The sequence below is a fragment of the Miniopterus natalensis genome, chromosome 8 (assembly GCF_054644295.1).
Source record: "Miniopterus natalensis isolate mMinNat1 chromosome 8, mMinNat1.hap1, whole genome shotgun sequence".
In the NCBI taxonomy this organism is placed as follows: domain Eukaryota; kingdom Metazoa; phylum Chordata; class Mammalia; order Chiroptera; family Miniopteridae; genus Miniopterus; species Miniopterus natalensis.
In genome coordinates, this window is record NC_142088.1 from 39,969,203 (window position 1) to 39,989,021 (window position 19,819).

General features: G+C 39.0%; 1 protein-coding gene across 1 annotated transcript in view; it reads left to right on the plus strand.

Annotated features, from left to right (window-relative positions):
- The first annotated feature begins 986 nt into the window (after positions 1-986).
- SP3 (Sp3 transcription factor) overlaps positions 987-19,819 on the plus strand; it is a 54,361-nt gene continuing 35,528 nt past the window's right edge. Inside the window, exons 1-4 of the mRNA XM_087819767.1 lie at positions 987-1,210; positions 1,811-1,953; positions 2,459-2,584; positions 10,911-12,270. Coding sequence (XP_087675893.1) covers positions 1,204-1,210; positions 1,811-1,953; positions 2,459-2,584; positions 10,911-12,270 — 1,636 coding nt within the window. The 5' untranslated portion in view covers positions 987-1,203. The remainder of the gene's footprint in view (positions 1,211-1,810; positions 1,954-2,458; positions 2,585-10,910; positions 12,271-19,819) is intronic.

Here is a 19,819-nt window from a genome sequence, read left to right on the forward strand (position 1 = left end):
AGGATGCCAAAGAGAAAAGGAGTGTTAACCTAATCTAATAAATGAGATTTCAAATTAAAATGTAACTAAAATGCTCCAAGAAAAAAAATACTCGTCGAGATTCACTATTTAAAAAATGTTGGCAAGTGTTGATGGGTTTTTTCACGTTTGACTTGTTATCAAGACGATTAAGAAAGAGAATATGATCGTGACTGGATTTTTTAATAAAAAGGACACACACACACCACGTATTAAATGAATAGTGCGTGTTTTGGTGCCACTGACAAGGAGGAAAGCGCTGCTCTAGTGAGGTGAATGATTTCTGTTTTGTTCTTAAATGCCTGCCTCCAGGGTACAAAAAAGTGAGAGATGAATTGGAAGGAAACCTGGGGCTACGAGGGATGGGACCGAGATGGCTGGGACTGTGAATCTATGAGCTGAATGTGAGAGAAAATCCTCCGCCAGCCTCGGAGGGGGTGTCTCCCCCAATACCAGCTCCCTCCCCCCGGGCTCGCGGGGCGGGTCTGGTTCGCTCAGTAGCTGCAGCGGCTGCGGCAGCAGCCCCGGGGCTGAGCGGCGGCGGCCTCCTAGCAGTGCAGGGAAGCGGCGATTCCGAGAGCGGGAGGCCCTGGGGAGATCCGGCCGAGGCTGCCACCGGGATGGAGAAAGCGTCGAGTGGAGCTGAGCCACCGGGGACAGATTTCCTCCCCATCTCAGCTCTCCTACAGCTTGGCGAGGCCTGTCTCGAGCGCCTGCGAGGTGGAAGAGGCCTGCGCCTCGGGCCTGGCAGCGGCGGCCGGCGAGCGAGTCGGGCACAGCGGGGTAACAGGCGAGCCGTAGCCGCTTTCGGTAACCTACGCCGCCAAGGCCGCTCATTGTCTCTTCCCTTCCACCCGGGGGGCAAACAGGAAGCGCGCCGCCTGACCGAGCGACGGACGGGCACCCAGACCAATGAGCGCTGCCGACAGCGAGCGTGGCGGCGAATGACCGCGGAGAAGAGGGGCGGGACTTCCGGGCGGGCTGTCACCCTCTTCCCCCCTTTTGGGCTGGAGGCTCCACCTTTTGTGTTTCCCGCACAGTCAATCAAAATAGGAAAAAAAAATCCCCGGACCGCTCCGGCCGTGTCCGCCGCCGCTTCCCGCATCCTCTCCCGCCGCCGCCGCCTTCGCTCCTCACCATGTGTAAGGCGGCGGGGAGCCCCGCCTGAGGTGCCCTAAACACACTATGACCGGTACGTAAAGCCGAGAGAGCACCCCTTGCTGCTGCCGCCTTCGCCGCTGCCGCCGACCACAGCCAGCTCCGGGCTGCCGCCGGCGGCTCCCGGCCCCGTGTGTGCGACCGAGTGTCTGTGAGAGGCAGAAAGCCGCACTCCCTCCCCCGCCAGCCACCGTCCACCCCTCAAGCCCCAGCAACGCCGTGTCCCCTCCGGGCCCCGGGGCGGGCGGCCGGGTCCGCCCGGAGCGCATCCCCCTGTGTGCGGGCGCGGGCGGCGGGCGGGCGTGTGAGTGACTGACGGTGCGAGAGGAGCGAGCGCGAGTGAGAGCGAGCGGCGCGGAGGGAAAGGGGAGGAGAGGAGAGGAGAGGGGGCAGGGGCAGCGCGGGGAGGAGGAGGAGGGAAAGAGGAGGAGGAGGAGGGTTACAGGCAGCGGCGGGCGGGGGCAGCAGCAGGAGGGGAGGAGGGAGCCGCCGCCGCCGCCGCCGAGGGGCGGGTGGGGGAGGGGAAGGGGAGTCGGTCCGGGCTTTCGGAATAATTTCGACTCGGCCCGCGGGCCCCCTCCCTCTCCTCCACCCGCCTTCCTCCCCCCTCCCCCCCCCCGCGCTGTGCCTGCAGCTCCTGAAAAGCCCGTGAAACAAGAGGAAATGGCTGCCTTAGACGTGGACAGCGGCGGCGGCGGTAGCGGCGGCGGCCACGGCGAGTATCTGCAGCAACAGCAGCAGCACGGAAACGGCGCGGTGGCGGCGGCGGCGGCCCAGGTGAGGAGCGGCTGAGCCCCGGCCTGGCTCCCCCCTCGCGCCGCTTTCTCCTCCCCTCGCTCTCCCCTCCCTCCGCGCCTCTCTCCTCCCCTCCCCCCGCCCCGGGAGCTGCCCGCCCGAGGCGCCAACGCTCCGACCCCGCCCGCTCTCCCCCTCCCGCCGCCTTTTTGTGTGTGTGTGTATGTGTGTATGTGTGTGCGCGCCCTCCGGGAGGTGGGTTGCGGGCGGAAGGTGGAGGCCCGGCGCGCAGCCCGCCGCCCGCCTTCCCGCGGACGTTGGAGCGGGTGTGCGTGCGAGCGGGAGGACACGAGCCGGAGTCCAGGAGTTGGAGGAGGAGGAGGAGGAGGAGGAGGAGGAGGAGGAGGAGAGCAGGAGAGCGCGGGCTGGCGCTCGCCCCGGCGCTGCCTGCGAGGACAGAGTCGCACTTCCTGTGTGAGCTGCGGCCCGGCCCTAACCGCCACCCCCTCCCCCTGTCTCTCTCTCTGAACCCGCCCATCGGGGGTAGGACACTCAGCCGTCACCGCTCGCTCTACTGGCCGCTACCTGCAGCAAGATTGGGCCGCCATCGCCGGGCGACGACGAGGAGGAGGCGGCCGCCGCAGCCGGGGCCCCCGCCGCCGTTGCCGGAGCGGTAAGTCTCGCGCGCGCGCGCGCGGTCCGCCCCCGCCGAGGCCCAGCGCCCGCCATCCCGGGCCTGCGGCACTCCCGCCGCCCAAAAGGCCTCCCGGGCGCCCGCGCCTTCCCCGATTCGAATGGATCGCGCAGCCAGGGCGCCCTTTCCTGCTCTTTCGCATACTTGTTTGGATTAGAAGCCAGCCCAGGCTTCTCTAAATTGTCACTGCGGAACTCGATCCAAATTCACTACAAAATGAAGTCTGAGAGGGCGGGGGTGGAGGACTCCAAAATGGATGTTTGAGCAATTCATATCACTGCTGAAAACTCCTTCCCTGAACACTACAAAATTTTCAAGCACAGCCTATCGGCCATAGATAGTATCAACTAGAGGCAGCAGTGTCTTTAGCTTTTAGTGTTTTTGAACCTGGAGCTTTTTCTGCTGGAAGTTACTAGAACGAACTTACTTTAAACCGTAAATCGTTAAAAAAAAAAAAAAAAGGGAATGAAGGTTTACTCTTTGAATTGTCCTTTTGTATGGAGGAGTGGACACTTTGAGTGCTTTTTCAGTGACTATTCTAAATTGTTGAATTTTATTTAGTTTTTGCAGACTCTTGCAGTAATTTTTCATAAGTGGAGTAAGTGAAACATTTAATTAGTGACTGTTGAAATCGGTGAAGTTATTTAGATAATACTTTGGCTTTTGAAGTTGAATATAAATACCAGTGTCAGAAACAAAAGTACGTGCAAGAAGTTGTACTCCCATGCATGCTAATGCACACCGTACTTAAACAGTTGAATTTGGTTGGCAAAGCCATATTTTCATTTTATTATGATAGCTAGTCTGATGGGACTTGGTGGATCCTTTTTGTAGTGTTTTTAGTGTCTGGGGCAGGGGGAGGAGCTGACCAGCATTATATGAGGGCTTAATACAAATGATCTAGAAAACAGCTTTTAGGACTGTTACTTGTGAATTTTATATTTGTTTGAATCATTGCTGTTGCATTATTGTAACACGTAGATGTGTTTACTTACTAAAGTAATTGAAATCTTTCCCGATCTTTTTGAGGTGGATTTTAGGAATTGATTTGTGTGTAGTGGTATTTTGAAGTAGTCACTGTAGACAAAAAAGTTTGATATTTTATATAGTCTGCAGGAAATTCTTAGTATTTCTAGGCATTAAAAGTGAAACCGAAGTTAAGCTATATTGTTAAATGTTGTATTTGTAATTTTAGTGCTTCAAGTTATATTGTAGAAAGATATGAATGGTTTTAGTGTCTTAATAGTATGATTTTAAATTTTGTGCTTTTGTACACAGATTAAAATGTAAAAGCATAAAATTATATTTGTGTGAGCTGTTTGTTACTTTTAAACAACTTATGGATTCATAAACCTTTTTTATGAACTATATCCCTCTAGCCCTACAGTGCCATGACAGATTGAAACCACTGCATAAGTAAAATTGCAAGTCAGATTGCTTCTACTTACCTTTTAATATTTTCAATTAGAACAAAAAACTTCTTGTAACTGCAACTTACCAAGTTTAGGTAGCTCACTGGTGGGGGAAGGGAGAAGTAAAGGAGGAAGTGAAGGTGAAAATATGTACATGTATATGTGAATCTCAGCCCCAGGAATGGAATATTATCTCCAACTTTAGCCGACTCTGGCTATGTATCACTTGTAGAAAAGTTGTTTACATGCCTCTTCAGCTCCTCTGAACTACCAGATCTCTATTGATACATATTTCCCTCCAGATGAGCACGAACTAGAATCAGTTGGAGCATTTTTTTCTTTGTATGTTTGGTACCCATGCATAAAATTTTTCAGAGTAAATTTGGCAAGACTGGCTTGAATACGTTTGCCTTAGCAAATGGGAAAATTATTTTTCCTTTTCAAATGAATTTCAGACGTGTACATCTCAGAAAATGAGAGAGAATTTAAGTGATTTCTTGTGCTTTTTTTCCCCACTTAAAAATATTCTTAGATCATCTGTCTTTAATTACTCAAATTAGTGGGCATCTTGAGAGGTCTATAGAGAGCTTTTTTTTGTAGCTATGTTTTAAAAATTTTTTACTTTTATTTTGGAAGAATTTTAAATTTACAGAAAAGTTACAAAGATAGAACTGAGCGTTACCTTATGTCCTTCATCCAGCTTCCTCTAATGTTAATATAGCCATGGTACATTTGTCAAAACTAGGAAATTAACGATACGGTATCAACTACAGATTTTATTCTGATTTCACCAGCTTTCCCATTAATGCCCATTTTCTGTTCCAGGATCCAATCCAGGGTAACACATTGCATATAGTAGTGTTGTGTTTAAAATCAAGTGAAATGTATACATTTTCAATTTTAATGCCAGTTTAGTTTGGTATTTTAGGATTAAAAGGTCATTGAAAAGCCAGTCACCTACACTGGAGATTTGCTTTAAATATTTCAAATTTAGAATTTATTATGATATGGGTTCATCCTGGATCCTGGCCAAGAATGGATACCCCTCAGTACAGTACTGAATAGGTCTAATCTCAAAGCAATCGCACCTGTATTGCCCTACAACATGGACTCCCAATGTTGGTTTGATGGCAAGGCTCCTTTCTACTTTATTATTAAAAGTTGTATAGTCAACTTTTGTGATAAGTCAGGACATGGAATAAAGTAGACCTTTATGCAGTATTAACTTGTCCATTTGTCCATTTTGCATTTGTGTGTACTTGTGGATTATTAAATTATTTCATTTGCACTGTAGTGTAATAAGCTGCACAAGTACATATTATGAAAGTTCTTGCCTGATCTTCAGTTTAGGTTGTAAATTTAATGTTCATTAATTTAGTATATAAATGTTGGTGAGCTGAAAAATGAGTAATAGCTTATTTTAAAAAGGTTATTTTTACCATTACTTAAAATAAGATCTGCATTGTCATTGTAATGAATTCATTGGGTAATTGTTTTTATTTGAAGTTCTTTAGTGTTCCTTGAAGATTTCAAGAAACTTGAGGAGTATGTACTTGCCTAAGAATGGTTTTTCGTTTGTTTCCACCTTAGCTTCCCACTTTCTTTATGGTTACACTCCTTCCTTGCCTGTTTAGCTTTCATATAAAGCCATTTGTGGGAACTGAGAAGTTAATCCTTTTCAAATGCTATGGAATAAATGGTATAAATTTTTTCTTTTTCCTAATTTACAGGTATTATCTGAGAAGATAACCTTTTTTTCTTTCCTCTCACCTCCAACTCCCCACCCTACCCCCATTTTTATGCTTCGTTGTACTGGAGAATGCCCCTGTAATAAATTGCTATTGCAACATCCCTGGGCTACTCTTGGTTGTGGTCCCTTCAGTGTATGATTATGTGTTTATATGCAGAAGGAGCCTTAGAGTACCTTCAGTTACAACTTTGTTAGTTGTCCAATGAGAATATTAGAGTTACTGAGAGAAATACTAGTGGATTTTTCTTTTAGTGTGAAGCTTATATAGAGTGTTGTCTTGAACCTAAACCAAATACTAGTTCTTGCCTGGGTTATGTGGTTTTATGTCTCTCTTCCTTTGTTTGTATAATGCTTCCAAATAGCCTAACAGCAGACATTTTTACAGCTCTTTTTGGTCTCAGATGATTTTCTAATTTATCCCTGTCCCTTTTGGTATTTAGTGTACTTTATCTCTTTTAGTGGTATGCTGCTGATGAAATTTCTCTTACAAGTGAATGGTCTTAGTAGACTTAGTAGTTTGAAATACTTGGGGCTTATTCATTGTGGAATTATGGAAATAAATAGGTTTAAAATTGATACAGAGCTTTACATAGAAGACTGATATCTCAAGGTCAGTTTTTTGATCCATTCTTTCTATTGTTTTCTTTGCAATGATTTTAAAGTAAGATATCTTTTAGTATTCATTCAACAAATACTTACTGATCTTTGTGCCAGGAATTGTGCTAGGCATCTATGGGTGTTCTTCAAATCTGTCCTTAAATCTTAGTAATCATAATGATGCCTTAGGGTTGTATAATGCTTTATAGTTTATAAAGCTGAACAGTTTTGGTTCTTACAACCCTGTAAGGTAATATTTTCCCCATTTTTAACAGAGGAAAATTGAGTTCTACTCTAAATCACACACAATTCTACAGTTCTAGCTAGGACCAGAACTCAGCTCTGAGTTCTTTTCTCTCTAGTGCAGTATGTTTCCCTTTTCCATGCATGGTCTTAGCTTAAATCATGAAAGTCTTGCAGTTTTCTGATTCAGTGTTTTCCCCCATTCTATTTTATTTTTTATTATTATTATTTTTAAAATATATCTTGATTTCAGAGAGAGGAAAGGAGAGGGGGAGAGAGAGAGAGAGAGAGAGAAACATCAATGATGAGAGAGTCATTGATCGAGCCCGCAACCCGGGCATGTGCCTTGACCAGGAATCGAACCCTGATCGCCTGGATCTTAGGTCAACACTCAACCCCTGAGCCAAGCCGGGCTGGGCTCCTCATTCTATTTTTTAAAAAATGAACACTTACCCCGGCTGGGTGGCTCACTTGGTTGGAGCATCAACCTGTGACTGAAAAGGTTTCGGGTCCAATTCTAGGTTTCAGGTTCAATTCCCAGATTGGAGCTTATAGGGGAGGCAGCTGACCTATGTTTCTCTCTCACATCGATGTTTCTCTCTCCCTTCCTCTGTCTCTAAAAATCAGTTTAAAAAAATACTCTCTCGGTTGAGGATTAAAAAAAAAAAATTAACACAGTAAATCTTTTAAAACTAAATTATTTCATTAAAGAAAAATCTTTTTTATTGCTGGATTTTTTCTCTTGCTGTTCCCAGCTCCTTCCCCCACCCCCAGGCTTGTGCTTCGTAAAAATATATGCATACATATATATATATGTATATACACACACACATTTTTTAATCCTTACTCAAGAGTACTTCTTTTATTCATTGATTCCAGAGAGAGAGGGGGAGAGGGGGAGAAGAGGGCGAGGGAGAGAAAGAGGGAGGGACACTGACACACATCAGACACACATCGATGTGAGAGAGAAGCATCAATTGGTTGGTTGCCTCATGCATGCAACCCATCCAGATCAAACCTATGTGCCCTCTTTGGGAATCCTTGACCCTTCAGTGCAGTGCACAGGAGGACACTCTAAACAATGAGCCACACCGGCCAGGGCATAAGTATGTTTTTTGTAAGTGTTTTCTACCTTCAGTTTATTAAAAAATCTTCAAATCATTTTGTCCTAGGTTTGGGGATTTCCTTTTTTTTTTAGTTTCTTTTTTTTTTTTTGAAAGAGGGATTTCTCTTCAATTATTCAATTACTGACCTGCTTTGTTCAAAAAAGTGGTACTACAATTTATTTTTATTTAGCTTCTGGAGAGGAAGAGGGGTGCTTGGGTAGTATTTACTCAGTTGTCATTTGAGTAGTTGTATTCAAAGAATTTCATGGCTAGAAAGCTGTTCACAGTGATGGTTGAATACCTTTCTACCCTTTTTTTTAATAAAAACTATTTTAGTTGTCTTAAATTAACCTTTTTTTAAAGATGAAAAGGGTCTAAATGTCAGTATTAAAAAGTTAATTTGTATCTGAGACACTATATTTGATATAAGTTAAATAATTGTAAATTTAATGCTGGTCAGAAAAAATTCAACAGTTGATTCTTTAAAGGTGATCAATAACCTTAAGATAAGGATTGGATGTTAGACATTATACTTTATTGCAGATTTTAGTATAAAGTATACATTTAAATATCTTTAGTTCATTTAAAATGCCAAGAGACTGAAATGAAATGTGAATTGTTACTCTGTTATAGGGAAAGATGACTTAACCTCCTAATTTTTGTACCAGATAGAAGTTGAAGAATGAAGCATGACTTTAATGTCTGGTGCTTCATTTTAATAACTTAAGTTTGGTAAATTTAAAAGATTGTATTTAAATGATCATTATTTTAGTTCAGGCTTAGATGTTTGTACTGGGTCCCACAGTTTCTCTGCGTTTACTCTCTTCCGCCTTTCAGTCTCCTTCACTGGGCCTTAGTTTATCTTTATAGAACAGATCTGATTGCACCACTCACTTGCTTAAAAACCTTTTATAGCTTTCATTCACTGTCTGCAGGATAAAGTCCAAACTCCTTAGCAGGATCTACAAAGCCATTTACTACAGGCCCTGATAAAAATGTCTAGTCCTGCTCTCCATTACTTTTCTCTGAATCTGAGCCTTTTCTGGATCCTCTCTTAAACACCAAACTACATATTTCTTTTTGTCTGTGACTTTATTGTTTCTACATCTTTATTAATTCCTCTGTCTCTATTTCCTAACTGTCCAGAATGAGTTCTTAAGTTTTATTCAAAGATTACTTTAAATATATCTTATGCAAAATCTTTTTTTTCCTTCAGTCTTCTATGTTTCCAAATAGTGTTTTGATCATATGGTTAGTGTGCACCAGTATTCACATATAGTAGCATGTATGTGTATGTCTGCTTGGATAGATTGTGAACCATTTGACGAAAAAAATTGTGTATCTCATGGGCTTACTCATATGTGTATTTCATTTTGACAGATAACACGTAAATATCTTGAATTGAGTCATTAATACTGTTTTTACTTTGAAATATATACTTTGTGCTTCAACATTAAAATTAGGCAGTGAGTTTTTTTTTTTAATAAACTTTTAAGATCTTCAGACACCCTTTGAGAATATGATGGAACCCTAGATTATTGCCCCCCCACCCATTGTAATTCGCACTTTCTCAAAAAGTTGGTATGCTATTTTAAAGGATTCAAAGATCCTTTGAAACTCAAGCATGAACCCTAGGGTGAGAATGCTAGGCTAGATATGCTTATGCTGTCATTTTCTACTGATATGTGGCATTTTAGGAAATAATACATAGATGTACAAGGAAGTGGGATAGGAATCGTTTTATTTTGATGGTGAGTAATTAACACAGGGTCTCATTCCCCATGTCTTTACCCCTGGTCTTAGCAGGAGACAGTATGGTATAGTATTTAAGGGCCTGGGTTCTGGAGTTAGACTTGGCCTACTTTTATATCTTGTTTTGGCATTTGATAGCTCTGTGATTTGTCCTTCGATTTTCTCCTCTGTGAAATGTGAATAATGGTAACATCTACCTCATAGGATTGTTGTAAGGAGTAAATGATAAAATCTTACAAACCCTGATTATAGTACCTGACATATAAAAAACAGTTTAAATGTTAGACATTACTGTTACTATGCCCTAAAAATATCTGTCCTTTGACATTGACATGTAGGATTTTACTGCTTTTTGCTTTCCTACATTGGTATTTTTCCAGTCTTACTCTGTAAAGTTTGGGGGCGATACCTGAGATTCCAGTAGGTCACAGAATGCAAAATGTATATGCCAGGCACTTGACTCCAAACTTAAGTAGAATAGTAGGTAAAGCCACAGTCTATATCCTCCAGCTCTTGGATTCTAGAAAAATTTTTCAGATGGGGTGACTTTGCCATGTGGTAACAGGGCAATAACCTTTTCTCATTAAGTGTTTAAAGGTGTCATATTTTTAAAAAGTAGTTCACCGAAAAAATAAAGATTGCTAGTAAGATATCCCTAGCCATAAGTTTGCTCTGGAGTACATTAATACATATCATAAAAGAGTTGCTTTAATTGTTAATTGTTTGATTTAAGGTTTATATCCATAATATACAAATCTCAACTTTTCTAATTTAGATGATTTGGTAACACTGCACTAAAAATGTTTTTTTTTCTCATACATAATGCACCTGATTTAGTGACATATTTTTAGTGCATTGTATATTTTTTGAACTCTTTTTCAGTGTTTGAGGTATGTCTGGTTTGAGTTGTTTATAATTTTTTCTAGCCACTTCTATTTTAATAGCTTTAGAGATCATAGATGAGGGATTAAAAGATCAATTTGTGGTCATAAAGCAGTCTATTCTTATTGAAGTTTTTTTTTCATGCTCAAATAGCATGAGTTATCTTTATAATAACAAAATTGGAAATGATAATTATTGTAGTTTATTTTTTAAATTTTTAATTTTTTAATTTTTTTAGAGTGAGAAAGGAGGGGGGAAAGAGTGAGTGAGAGCTATCCAGATCAATTTGTTGTTTCACTTATTCATGCATTCATTGATTCTTGTATGTGCTTTGATAAGAGGATTGAACCCACAGCCTTGGTGTATCAGGACAATACTCTAACCAACTGAACTACCCAGCTGTAGTTTATATAGTACTACTTCTGTATTTGAACTCCACTGTATTATTAAGAGAACTTTTCTTTTTAGGTGGTAGGATTTATATCAGTTTTTAGAGTTCTGAGAACTGGTTTAACTATACCACAAATATATATCACAAAACAATTTTTGTTTTCTTCTTCCAGACAGGTGATTTGGCTGCTGCACAGTTAGGAGGAACACCAAACCGATGGGAGGTTTTGTCAGCCACACCTACAACTATAAAAGATGAAGCGGGTAATCTAGTACAGATTCCAAGTGCTGCTACTTCAAGTGGGCAGTATGTTCTTCCCCTTCAGAATTTGCAGAATCAACAAATATTTTCAGTTGCACCAGGATCAGAGTCATCGAATGGTACAGTGTCCAATGTTCAATATCAAGTAATACCACAGATTCAGTCAACAGATGGTCAGCAGGTTCAGATTGGTTTCACAGGCACTTCAGATAATGGAGGTATAAATCAAGAAAGTGGTCAAATTCAGATCATTCCTGGCTCTAATCAAAGCTTGCTTGCCTCTGGAACACCTCCTGCTAATATCCAGAATCTCATACCACAGACTGGTCAAGTCCAGGTTCAGGGAGTTACAATTGGTGGTTCATCTTTTCCTGGCCAAACCCAAGTAGTTGCTAATGTGCCTCTTGGTCTGCCAGGAAATATTACCTTTGTACCAATCAACAGTGTCGATCTAGATTCTTTGGGACTCTCGGGCAGTTCTCAGACAATGACTGCAGGCATTAATGCCGATGGACATTTAATAAACACAGGACAAGCTATGGATAGTTCAGACAATTCAGAAAGGACTGGTGAGCGGGTTTCTCCTGATATTAATGAAACTAATACTGATACAGATTTGTTTGTGCCAACGTCCTCTTCATCACAATTGCCTGTTACTATAGATAGTACAGGTATATTGCAACAAAACACAAATAGCTTGACTACTTCTAGTGGGCAAGTCCATTCTTCAGATCTTCAGGGAAATTATATCCAGTCGCCTGTTTCTGAAGAGACACAGGCTCAGAATATTCAGGTTTCTACAGCACAGCCTGTTGTACAACATCTACAACTTCAAGAGTCTCAGCAGCCAACCAGTCAAGCCCAAATTGTGCAAGGTATTACACCACAGACAATCCATGGTGTGCAAGCCAGTGGTCAAAATATATCACAACAGGCTTTGCAAAATCTTCAGTTGCAGCTGAATCCTGGAACCTTTTTAATTCAGGCACAGACAGTGACCCCTTCTGGACAGATAACCTGGCAAACATTTCAAGTACAAGGGGTCCAGAACTTGCAGAATTTGCAAATACAGAATACTGCTGCCCAACAAATAACTTTGACACCTGTTCAGACACTCACGCTTGGTCAAGTTGCAGCAAGTGGAGCCTTGACTTCAACTCCAGTTAGTCTAAGCACTGGTCAGTTGCCAAATCTACAGACAGTTACAGTAAACTCTATAGATTCTACTGGTATACAGCTACATCCAGGAGAGAATGCTGACAGTCCTGCAGGTAAGCCTTAAGTCATGTTTTACCATAGATAGGTTCAGTGATTTGTTAATACATAGGGAAATTTTTTGCTTTAGGTGTTCATCGGTATCTATCTTTAAAGGTGGTGATACGTTGCCCTAAGTTTGTATGGAAAGTAGACATCAAAGTGTCTTCCAAATTGTTCTTCATTGAAAGTTTGTAGCTTTTGAAGTAAAGGATTTATTTCTCCAGCATGCCCAGCATATTTGTATTTTTTTCTTCTGTATTTGTTTTCACATCTGATTGGTGTTGTCAAACATTACAACATTTTTATTTGGCGGGTAAATTGTCTTAGTTGTCCTTGGTGTGGTAGAAGTTAAGTGTTTTCTGCACTATATTTGGCTGGGGAATTTGGTTGGCATAATAAAATTAAAATCATGGTACTGGGAGTAAAGAATCTTATTTATGCTGTCTCAGCTAGTAGCTAGCTAGCTGTTTGATTTTCTCTTGCAAACTCAGTTTCCTCATCATGTAAAATTGAGTTGTTGGACTAGGTAACTATATGTAGGGTAACTTCTAGACCTAAAATTCTTTGATTGTTTGATAGTTTATTATAAGTGTGTAGTGGGCATTGAACTTTGCTGTGCTAAACATGTTATTGATAGTATGGGTAGAAATTTCAGAATTCTACTCTTTGAATCTTGTGCAAGAATTGAATAGTATAGTTTTAAAAGAAATACTCTTGTCATTATCTTATAATGTTACTTATTTAGACAACGTTTTACTGAATGTTTTGTATTAAATCCTTTTACTTGGGTTTCTGTGGAGATTTTAATTTTTTTTATTTTTTAAATCCTCACCCAAGGATGTGTTTTTCATTGATTCTAGAGAGAGAGAGGGAAGAAGGGGGAGGGAAGGCAAAAGAGGGAAAGAGAGAGAGAAAGAGAGAGAGAGAGAGAGAGAGAAACATCAATGGGTTGCTTTCCATATGCACGAACCTGCAACTTGGGCATGTGCCCTGACCAGAATCAAACGGCCAACCTTTTGGTGCACAGGAGGAGGATGCTCAACCAACTGAATCACTCTGGCAGGGTGGGGTTTTTTGCAAATTTTAACCTTCCATTAAGTTAGTGATTCTAAACTCTTAAATTGAGATGCTTGAATTTAATTTATTGAAATAATTTCCATCACAATAAAGACTACCTTTTTTCTTTTGAGAAATTTGTAATACATGCTTAGAAAATTGGAATTGTCTTAAAGCCTCAGATCTGTCCTCGGAAAGCCTTTAATTGCATTTTAGTTTTCTGAAGCTGGTTTGGAGCAACACTTCTGAAAGTCTGGTCTGTGGACCTCTGGGGGATATTTGTGACTCTTAAAGGTCCTTGATGTCAAACTACTTTTCATAATAATACTAAAAATAATAGTAAAGTTATTTGTCTTTTTCATTGTATTGACATTTTCACTGATGGTGGCTAAAACTACTTGTGTCTTAGCACAAATCAAAGCAGTGGCACAAAACTATACCATTTATATCTTTATGACATTGCATTTGCAGGAATGCGTTTCACTGAAGAATGACCTTGCTAAACCAGTCAAAATAGTTATTTTTACTAAATCTTGAACCTTGAGTGCCGAATGTTTTAAAAAAGATAGTAGCTTTATTGAAATTAAGTAACGTACCATAAATTCACCCTTTAAAGTATACAACTCAGTGGTTTTTAATACAGTCACAGACTTGTGCAACCATCACCACTATTTAATTTTAGAGCATTTTTATCCCACACCCCCCAACCCCCATACCTATTAGCAGTCACTCCTCATTCCCCTATCCCCCACCTTAACCCTTGGCAATCAATCTCTTTTCTGTCTCTGGATTTGCCTTTCATATCAGTGGAATTCCATTTCATATTAACGAAATCATGTAATAAGTAGCTTTTTGTGTCTGGCTCTTTTCGCTTAGCATAATATTTTCAAGATTCTTTTTGTGGTTGAATAATATTCGATTATATGAATATACCACGTTTTATTCATTTATCTGTTGGACAGGATTTCTACTTTTTGGCTACTATGAACAATGGAACTATGAACATTATGTGTACACTTTTTTGTGTGAATATGGTTTCATTTCTTTTGGGTATGTACTTAGCAGTGGAATTGCTAGAGGGTATGGTAACTCTATGTTTAACATTTTGAGGAACTTTCAAAGTGGTTTTCCAAAGTGACTGTACCTTGTACACTCTCACCAGCAATGTATGGGGGTTCCAATTTCTCTACATCCTTACCAATAGTTATCATTGCCCTTTTTTATTATTGCCATCCTAATGAGTATGAAGTGATATCTTGTGTTTGATTTGCAGTTCCTGCTGTGTATTTTTTTGTGATAAAAAGTATGCTTTAATAAAGCACTTTGAGATGATTATATTAGGAAAAAATACTTTTTTTCAATTGCGTAGATGTGTGAGTTGCAAGCTTGAACCTAGATATTATTTTCATGAAACACTTTTTCCTTGAAAAAAATGACTATCAAACTATGGTTATTGGGAGACTCATGTATTTAAGGGAGATCATTCTTAAAAAAATGAATTAAGTGAGCATTACTTTAAAGGAAAAAACCTGACAGTATTTGTTGTCAGTGTAAAATTTGGGTTTTATAATGAAAATTAGAATTTTGGAAACTTGAATCTATTATTAATTTGATAGCTTGTTAATAATAAAATACTTTTCTGGTGAGATGGATAGGGATATTAATAAATAGGATTTTTTTGGATAGCATATTATGATAAAATGTGATAACATTTGGAAGATATGTATGATTACTCAGTTAACCAGTAGTTTTCAAATGACCAGCTCATGTTACAAAATCATGCATGGATAAAAAAGGTCCATTTACAATTAGGGGTAGACCAGTAACAAAACATATGGAAAGTTTACCCCTGTATGGTTTCATATTCTACATTGCAAAACAGACCTTTAAGAAACTGCTTCTTGTCAAATGCAGTATAGTATCAAAAGAATACCCACAATTGTCTGAAAAGCAATCAAATTACTCCTTTTCCAGCCACATATCTTTGTGAGACTAGATATTCTTCGCACACTTCAGCCCAAACCACGTGTTGCAACAGATTGAATGAAGAAGCGAATGTGAGACTCTAGTTGTCTTCTTTTAACCTAGACATTAAAGAGATTTGCAAGAATATGAAACATGGCCTTTCTTCTCATCAAACTTTAATATTTTTGGAAAATAGTTGTTTTTTATAAAACGTTAGTTTGTGTTAACATCTTTAGATTTATTACTTTTAAGTTAAAACTTCTGTTATTTCTAATTCAGTAAATATCAAAATATATAACTTACATGAGCAAAAGCTTTTTGGGGACCTCAGTAATATTTAAGAGTTTAGAAGGAGTCCTGAGACTAAAAAGTTTGAGAACTACTAGTAGAATGACAGACTTCTGAAGACATAGCAGATGGTTTTTAGAAACAAGTTTTTAAAGGTTAGAGAGTTCTATATGTTAGAAAAACATCTCTAGTGAGTTTATTTGTGTTTCGTGGATTTATGTTCATGAAATCAGAGTGGTATAAAGCACTAGGTGTTTTAGTACAGTAATTTATTTCTAAAATACTATCAAAATAGTAATTCTGTATGAATTAGATACAAAAAGGAATTTAAAAAGTGGTGATTTGGTTTATTGAATGTGGAAACGAATGGTAAAATAAAGAAGCATTCTGGAAGGCCATTAAATTTGAATTTGGTCCCAGTTTTAAGAAATCAGGAAAGAATTTGAGAAAATAAAAGTTAAAATGCTGCAGGATACACAGTAGCATATTTAGTAATAAAAACCAGGAAATTTTAATTTTGGGAATATATGATAATAGGAAAACCATCTCTTGGTGTAGTCTTTTTAATTGTCAAGAAGGAAGATAAATCGTTTTAGGATGTATTTTTTTTCACCTGAAAGGGTAAAAACTTAATCTGATTATAGAGCATAATATATGCCCATATGAAATGCTGAAAACTTGGACATCATTGGTTTGCATTTTTAGTTTTGGTAAGTATGGAATTAATGTAACAATTTTCCACATACATGGGAATGCACATTTTTGGGCTTTGGAATTTCTTCTAAACTCCCTTTTTACAAAAATGACCTTTACCCTGTTTTAAGCAGTGAATCTGACTCTGGGCCCCTCCTCATGAAAACGATTATGTTGAGAGCCTCTTATGCCTTAAAAATCAAACCCTCATCTTTCTTGGGACATAATGCTCATCAGACCCAAAACTGCAACCCTCACTCACTGCTTTTATTTCTGTTCATTTCTTGTCCATTGAGAATGCCTGTTGTTTTAGAGAACTTCTGTTTTAGAAGTTTTAGTTTTAGTTTGCCATTGTTGTATTTTTGAAACTGGGTGGGAGGAGACCAAGTATGAATTTGCATATCTTTCCAATGTCTTTTTTAGTTAGAAAATTTCTCCCAAATTCAAACCAAGACAGTCTCAAATTTTAGTCCTCTACTAGATTTTGTTTTATCTAAATACAGAGTTATCCTTTAACACTGGCCATATTTAAAATGCAGTTAGGTGATTGAGTTAGGAAGAGAGGTTTATAGAAATCAATACTTTAAAGCAAAAACCAATATTTAGAATTCCCATTATCCATGGAAAACTGCAGAGTTATGGACTGATTGGTAGCTGTGTTTTTTAAAATTAATAGAATGGAAGCACTACAAAAAATTGAAGTTTTAAAACTTTATAATTATTTAAGTATTGAAGGGCAAAAGGAAGAGCTCTCTTATGTACTACTATTGTGTCAGGTACTATTTAGGTGTTTTTAAAAATACAGTGGCTCCTCGGTTTTCAAATGTCTCCACTGACGAACATTTCGGTTTACGAATACCGTAAACCCGGAAGTAAATGCTTCGGTTGTTGAACATGACACATGGCTTTCACTGAGTGCAAGATCCTGAGGCCTAGCTGTTGGCTCTTGATCCCTGTTTTTGAACGTTTCAGAACTCGAATGGTCTTCCGGAACGGATTACATTAGAAAACTGAGGTACCACTGTACTATTTTACATAATTCTTTCTTGTAATAATCCTTTTACTGTTGCCACATTTGGGTAGGGAAGAAAACTGTCTCAAGGCTTCACAACTACTAGTCTTTTTCTGCTCCCCTCACAGTGATTTGGTGTTCTGTTTAACTTACATCAATAGTGTAATCTCCCCCCTTTTGGTTATTTTTGCTTCATTTTTTTTTCTTCTTCATTTTGGGGGGGAAAGACACTATCCATATGTATTTGTTTTATGGTAAATGGAGGAAATGTCTTCTGAAACATTTTTATTGGTGATTCTAACAAAAGTAACTTATTGGTTTTACCTAAGGAATCATATCAGAACTGGCTAATTATAGAAATGTACAAGCACTACTACTAAAAGGTGAAACTTAATTGCATGAAAAGCAGAATGTATGGTAGAAAATGCAGTCATTTTAGAGCTAAAGAGTGTGTGTGTTATGGGGGGAATGTGAATATGATCTATGCTGATATAAAGTAATTGGTAGATCTTTTAGCCCTCTTATACAAATGGAAGACCAATCTGCCAGTATATTTTGAATTAAAGTTTTATCATTAAACACAACCTGAGGACATTTAATTAGATATCGTATGGTGTACCCAAACTTTGTTTCTAATTCTGAACTCCTCATTTGGGAATCCATATATATGCATGCCACCACATAGTAATTTCAGGAAAAGAGTAAAGTGAATGTCAAAAAAAGCAATATTTGATGAGATAATGGCTGGGAATTTTGGGGGGTTGAAGAAATATAGTTGTTAGATTAAAATTTTGCTTCAAGTATTAAGATAAATAAAAATGAGCCCACCTCTATTTATATTAAAATTATAGAGATCTTAAATTTTAATATTCAGAAAAGACAGATTACTAACAAAGAAATTACAAATCTATGAATTTCTGTCAGCCACACAGAAGCCAGAGGATTGTATAGTAGCATTTTCATACTACTGAGAGAAAATAATCAGCAGCCAAGAATTCTATATGCAGTTAAGCCCCTACTTAAGAATTAGGGTATAATGAGGACATTTAAAATATTGAAGGACTAAGAGTTTATTATCCAAAGACCCTTACTAAACTAACTATTGAATGATTAAGTGGAAAATTAGATCCAGAGAAAATGAGTGGGAACTGAGGAAATAGTAGTGATCAAAGGAGGAGATTAAAAAATGAATGATTTAACTGACTGTAAAATATCAGTAACTTCAAAAGTTACAGAAAATTTAAAAAATACTCAAAAGCCAAAGACGTATGTAATGCACCTTAATGTAACTACCTCCCAGCTTCGGAAGTTATCTTATATTCTGCCATTCTTGTTTCCTCTATTCCTACCATTTAAAATTTAATTTTTGTTGGACTCTCCTAAAGCAGATTCCAGACATTGTATACTTTTACCCCAAATTCTAATAGAGTGGTTTTCAGTGTGTGATTTGGGAGTCCCTGAGACCCTTTTTCATGGGGAGGTCATTGAGGTGAAGGATACTTTCATACTACTACTAGGATATTATTTGCCTGTTCCATTCTTACCTCACAAGTAGTGTACAGTGGAGTTTTCCAGAGGATACATGATGTGTGATAGATCACACGACAGACTGAACAGTGACAAAGCCAGATAATAGATTTGCAAAAATGTCAAACTATTCTCACTAATTTTTTTTAAAAAAAATAATTTTTTATAGATTTTTGGAGAGAGAAGAAGGGAAAGGGATATATGTGTAGAGAGAGAAACATCTATGTGAAAGTGAAGCATCCATTAGCTGCTTCCTGTATGCCCCTGACTGGGGATCAAGCCCGCAGTGCAGGCATGTGCCCTGACCAGAACTGAACTGGTGCAGCCTTTCAGTGCAGGGTCGAAGCCCAACCAGCTGAGCCACACCAGCCAGGGTTCTCACTAAATTTTTTGAAAATATTTTTTTCATAAAAAGATGTTACTTATGTTAACATTTAATAAGTTTATTTTATAAGTAATACACCTTTAAAATGATCTTAGTTTTGGTTTCTAATATTATAAATAATTGCTAGATATATGTACTATGTACACAAAAAGTCCTTTGAGGTCCTCAAATTTTTAAAAAAAAATTTCATTTTTTTAAAAGACAATTTACGTGTAGCAAAATTCACCCTTTAAAAAAGTGCATAAATTCTGCATGTTTTGACAGCTGCACACAGTTGTGTGATCACCATAATCAAGGTATAGTATCATTTCATTACTCCCTTCATTACCATGTGCTACTTCAGTCATTCTCCCTCATGCCCGTTCTCTGGCAAATAGGTGCAACTCACATAAACAAAAGCTCCTTCAAGTTCTCAGTAATTTTTAACATATAAAGTGATCCTGATATCAAATTAAGTTTTAGAACTGCTGCTCTAATGAATAAGGGATATTTATTTATTTTAAATTTATCTTTATTGTTGAAAGTATTACAAATGTACCCTTTTTTCTCCCATTGATCCCTGCCCCCCTCCCCTCTTCCTGTCAGGCCTTCACCACTCTTTTGTCTGTCTCCATGGGTCATGTATATATGCATATGA